Here is a 6,200-nt window from a genome sequence, read left to right on the forward strand (position 1 = left end):
GTTAAGGGATGTACCGCTTCCTGGTTTTATAGTTGAGGGGATGTGTTTTAGACGAACACGATAGTTGAGGGAGGTTAAATGGACTTATCCCGATATTGTTCCTTTGTTTTATACTGATGTCGGCCAAAAACTACAACGTTCCATCAACGACTCCACGTGCACTAAGGCCATCTCTAACCCAGAAACTATTAAATAGTTTCCATACTTATCATGTCATATAGACACTATGTATAAAAACTATATATTTAATGGATAGTGTCTTCAAATTAAATTCTCATCCAATCACCTCTCTCCTCTCTTCTTTTATCTTTCTATACCCCTTTGTTTTTATTTTTGGTTCTTGTGTAGAAATGATTTATTGCACGAGAAACCATCTCTTCATCTTTTTATTTCTCTCATCATTAACACTTTTGCCACGTCAAATCTTTGCTTATGTGGCAATATATTAAATGCTATGGAGGGTTGGGGCTGGTCTAACACTTGATCATCTACGTATTGGAAACGTGCCTGACGTACGCACGTCCGTCCACTTGTTGCTCCAGTAATTAACCTGACCTGCGGCATAGTGTAACACACTCGTTAGCTAGGTGCTGAATTTAATCACGCTTACATCAATAGAGTAATTACTGCCGCCAACATATATAAACACACAGGCATAGGCGCAGGTCCGTAGCTTAGCTAGCTAGATAGTCTAATGGCGGTGAACAGCAGGGAGGAGGAGGCCGAGATGAACCTAGAGCTCACCCTCTGCTACACCCCTCCGCCGCCGCCGCCCTTCGTCGGATTCTTCTTCTGCATGTACTGCGACCGCAAGTTCCACAGCTCGCAGGCGCTCGGCGGCCACCAGAACGCGCACAAGCTCGAGCGCAGCCAGGCCAAGCTCCGGCGGGAGGCCATCGCCGCCGAGATCCTGGCGCACCGTGCGGTCGTCCTCCAGGCGGGGGCGGCTGCGAACCACGACGGCGGCTACGGCGCCGGGTCCGATCCCCTTCCAGCAGCTCAGAAGGTGAGGGCGGAGGAGGTGCAGCGGGGCGCCGCCGCCTCTGCTCCCGAGTTCGGTGGCTTCGCGCGCGGCGAGAGCTCGCCGGAGTACGGCGTCCAGCAAGCCCACGGCCAGGACTTGTCTCTCAGGCTGTAACCATCGTCCTGTTGTTTGACAGGTAAGTTGAAACTTATAGGCTGTTCAGATTGATGCCATTTTCAACCATAAAAAATGTTTACGTTTAGTTTGTTATCAAATTTGGTAAATATAGAAGAAATCCTGCTAAAATTTTAGCAATATTGTCATCTTGCCAAATGCCAAAATTTAGTAAGGTTTGTTTTGGCTACAATCTGAACAGGCCCCTAATAACTAGCTAGTTTTCCTCCCAAATTGCGTCTACGTAAAGAATGTGTTTTTTTTAGTGATGCTGTGTGCTTGTGTGCTTGATATATATTTATCAATCGGTGTTTCATTCTTCTATAGTTGAGTTCACAGACGGATATGGTCTAGCTCTGTTGTTGTTTTTTTTTTTGTTCTCAATTAGCCAATTAATTTTGGCATGTGATATGTAATTCATGTTCTTCAGATTCTGCATATTCCATCTGAGAATCTTTATTCGCAATATAACTGATCCTGCCTTGCGTCGTCCCTCTCCTATTTTCCCCTTGGTTAATTGATACTTTGAAATTGTTCCAGTATTTACTTGGGAATGTTCATTCTAAATTCTCGAAGTATTTTGAAAAAAAAACACAAATATGCTTCATTCTTTCTATTCCTCAAGCCGACCAAATTAATATGCTCTGTCCATCGGCTACTTGCCAGTGCAATCGGCTTGATCATAAATGTAGCTAGGCTTCATATATATAATAACCAAACATGAAAATGGATTACTTATTGGGTTCACAAATTAAGCTTGCACATATCCAGTTCTTTATTATTTGTGGTTGTGAATGGAGTTGTGTATCGCTTTCAACTATATGTAGTAGTTAACAATGAAAGCAAAGAAGATATGAATGTTTGAAAGGAATTCGAAAGAATACTAATCCTAGCATAAACTTATTTGCTGATTATATATTGTTCCATTTGATTGATTAGTTTCTCACTGTGCTTTCTATCTGTCTCATGTGAGTAATGCTCTCACTAATTCTCTAGTTGCCTCATCCCTCTAACCCTCTTCTAGCATCATTGGTAGAGATATGTCTATATATTCTAGCCCCCCAACCCCACCCCAAGTCTGTAGAAATCACTCAATCAATCAGTCAATCTCTCTCTCTCTCTCTCTCTCTCCACGCACTGATCTTTCTTGAAAGCAGTCTATATCCCTTTAACTGATCACTCCACTCAAAAATTCCGGTCTGAAATTTCAGCAGGACCTATTTTTAATTCGATCAGCAAATATAGAGGTTGAGCCTGATTTTTACAACTCAATAGTGCATACTCACTTGTTTACTTCTCACTCCTTAATATCAATACATCACATAGTAATAAAAGATTATTCTAAAAAGATTGACAACATTTATGCAATAGGCTACCATTTTGCAAATTTCAAGTTGAAATTGATGTACACAAACAGAAACGAAACAAATAAATTTGGATAGAAATTTTTCAATTTTTTTCATAGCCAAATTTTTGTTTCTTTATTCTGAGTGTATAATGGTAATAAATGTTTGTGCCGTGACATACAATATTGTAATATATATATATATATATATATATATATATATATATATATATATATATATATATATATATATATATATATATATATATATATATATATATATATATATATATATATATATATATATATATGTGCGTAATAACTAAACTACTCCCCTCACAGCACCCCCTCCCCCCACCCACCCACCGATCCCCTGCACCTTTTCAAAATAATGTGTAGTAAAGTTATTACTAAATCTTAGAAAATGGCACATTACACTATAAGTAAATTAGTTACTATACGTAGAAATTTGATGGTGCAACACCCCCCGCACCCCACCCACTCCCAGTTGTCGCACACAGGCCGCACAAAGTCAAGGTTGGATTGTTAGTAACAATATTACTAGCAATATCTTTAGTTTCTGTGAGTAAAGTAGTTACTTGATTATGTTGTTCTGATCTGTCAGTAAATGAGTTACTGATGATTCTTTGGTTTGATTCCGCACTAACCAACCGAGAAAGATTTTTAGTTTGTGTGAGTAAAGTAGTTACTGATGGTATTGTCTGTCATTAAAGGAGTTACTGAAGATTATTTGGTTTGCTTCCGCACTAACCAACCGAGTAATATTTTTTAGTTTGTGTGAGTAAAGTAGTTACTTAATTATGATGTTTGGTCTAGCAGTAATGGAGTTACTGAGGATTATTTGGTTTGCTTCCGCAATAACAAGCCGAGTAACGCGTGTGTCACACCTGTAACCTCTGAAGGTTTGACTTAGTAACTCATTTACTATGACTATATAAATATATCGTTAGCAAAAAATGTACTATTGTTGATAGATGCTTGCAGAATCTCATCCTCGATCGCACTGTCATCACGGAGGGAAAAGCTACGTGCGATTTAGTAATTATCTTACGATAAGAACCTCATTTTTTCAGTTAGCAAACAATTTACTATTGATTTAATTAGTGCACAGCGATGATTTTTGCCCTTATTAACTTATGGTTTTTTAAATATATTAATTGAGTCGGTAGTAAAATTTTTACTGGACGTTAAAATTACTGTTTCTGGAATGCATTGTGCGCTGTAATTTCGAAGGTTTTTTTTTAAAATGTTATTTTTATAAAAAAAATGGGAATGTAGGGAGGTAGTTATGGATCAGTGGACTCCCGATCCGGAAAAAATGCATTCCATACAAGGCCGAGGAGGTAGTGTGTTTATTCCTCACATAGGGCTTTCAAAGTCGAGAGAAAAAGCTTCGCTGGAGATGAGTATGTAGGGCTGGGGGATGCAGATCTCACGTTTTCAGGATTCTTTGAAACAATGGTGGCTGGCCGTGGATTCTAAACACACCGTCACCGGCGGTAGGCTGATCAGTCCGGCGTCGTCGGAGCAAGCCCTTCAGGGGACGCAGAATCAGGTCGTCGGCTCGCCCCTCCGGTGTCCTCCGTCACAAGCCCACGGTCGCCGGGAACCGCCGCCGCCGCCTGCGGAGCGATAAAAACAGAAAGGATATGGAAGATGGGGAATCAATCCGATTGACTGGTTAGTCCAAGAAAAAAAAAGCGTGCCTTTAGGAAACGTTCGTTGCTATCCATCCAGGATCGAAAGAATATTATTAACAAAAAAATAGCAATTTAAATATTTACTACAAATTAAAATAATTATCATGGATTTGACATTGGCCTTTGTTGAATATAAATAATAATTAAATAGGGTGGAAAATATTATGATTATGGATAGATTTTTATAAAACTCAGTTGTAATATATATAAAATATAAAAGGACTTTAGATTAAAAAAGCAACATATGTACATGCATACGGAAATTTTGCAGCGGCTGATTCATAGTAATTAAATTACTATCAGTACAGATATGGAGGGGTTTGGGCAGATAATTAAACAATCAACCAAGGCATCTCCTATAATAAGTAATTAAATAAGGTGGCAATGATTATGATTATGAATGGATTTTATAAAACTCAAAACAATTATTTCTAACATATTTAGCGGCTAATTCATAGTAATAAAATTACTATTGGTATAGATACTGAGTGGTTTGGAGGATAATTAGAAATAAGAACCAACACTTCCCTTGTAGTAAATACATTACTACAATGAAAATAGTTCTTCATGTAGTAAACCGGTTACTAACCAAATTAAAGGTTTAGACAGACTAAAAAAGGTGCGCCAGACTGGGGGAGGTGGAGGGGTCCATCATAGTAAATACTTTACTACGATGACAATACGTGTAGGAGGGGTGGGGGTGGGGGGGGTGGGTGCGTTGTAATACAACGCACCCCATGTGTGTGTGTATATATATATATATATTTATTTTATTTTTCATGACTATTTACAGTGCAACAAGCATAAGATGAGTGAAGAACAATATTTTTCATGATTGAAACTGAATATTATCATCATGTTTTTCAACATTAAGTGAAATGCAAAATGGGATTTAATTAGGACTATACATAAATCGGAAAAATGTTTATATTTACTTCTTGTAATATAATATGGAATAGTGTAGCTAGATCGAAGTTCAAATTCACTACCTAATTACTTCCAAATAGGTAATCACTTCTTGCGATGTTACGCTTCAGTATTTTGTGTCTATGATATGTGGGTCCAGTGGAAAATCTTTAATTACAAGTAGTTAATACTCCCTCCGTCCCAGAAAAATGCAAATCCTAGCTACGAATCTAGATATGTATATATCCAGGTTTACAGTTAGGATTAGGTTTTTTTTTTTTTTGGGCCGGAGGGGTATCTCCTGTCCCACAATGCCAAGCACAGCTAGCTATATATACTACATCTGATTCATACTATAATACATTTTGGTTCTATCTTAATTCAAACTTTTTAAGTTTGATTAAGTTTATAAAAAGAGTAGTAACATCTGTAACACTAAATTAGTTTCATTATATCCACCATTTAATATATATATTTTTTGAAAATTTTGCTGTATTTCTCTATAAATTTGGTCAAATTTAAAACGTTTAAAAATGTAGTGATCTCTACTAGCGTACCTTTGGTTAACCTTGTAGGTGAGTTACAAAGTTTCAAATAGCCAGAAGTCCTCGGAGTAATTAAATAGCCTGGTTTAAACTTTTTGCACAGGAAGCCAAATCCAAAAGAAAAGGATGGGTATGCAGGGGTTTGGAGGAGGTCCAACAACGACAGGCCACCCCCCCCCTCTCTCTCTCTCTCTTAATAATCATCTTTTTATCACATAGTATTTCGAGTGCAAATTTTGCTATGGTATAATGTTTTATCATGGACTGAACCTCAATTCCTATGACATAATTTACCTCTCCATATTATTTGTTAATACTTACATAATGGATATTTTCTGTTTATTTTGTCAAGATCTAGATTCTTGTTCTTATTACACTACCACAAAAACCATCTTTCGTGGCGGCCAATTTGGGTTTTTCGCTGGCGGAATTTGGAGCCGCCACAAAGCAAAGGCCAGTGAAGATCAAGATCTTCGCTAGCGGTTATCGACCGCCAGCAATAATTCAATTTCACTGGTGGTCATCTTAAGCCAGCCGCCAGCAAA

General features: G+C 37.9%; 1 protein-coding gene across 1 annotated transcript; it reads left to right on the plus strand.

Moving 5' to 3' along the window:
* Window positions 1-676: 676 nt before the first annotated feature.
* Window positions 677-1,606, plus strand: LOC107278928 (zinc finger protein GIS). Its single transcript, XM_015756039.3, has one exon. The coding sequence runs from the start codon at window positions 695-697 to the stop codon at window positions 1,136-1,138; it is 444 nt and encodes a 147-aa protein (XP_015611525.1). The 5' UTR covers window positions 677-694; the 3' UTR covers window positions 1,139-1,606.
* The last annotated feature ends 4,594 nt before the right edge of the window (window positions 1,607-6,200 follow it).

This window comes from Oryza sativa, chromosome 9, assembly GCF_034140825.1.
Source record: "Oryza sativa Japonica Group chromosome 9, ASM3414082v1".
In the NCBI taxonomy this organism is placed as follows: domain Eukaryota; kingdom Viridiplantae; phylum Streptophyta; class Magnoliopsida; order Poales; family Poaceae; genus Oryza; species Oryza sativa.

Excerpts from the sequence above, each read along its gene's own strand:
- LOC107278928 (XM_015756039.3), top strand. The coding sequence starts at position 695 with ATGGCGGTGAACAGCAGGGAGGAGGAGGCCGAGATGAACCTAGAGCTC.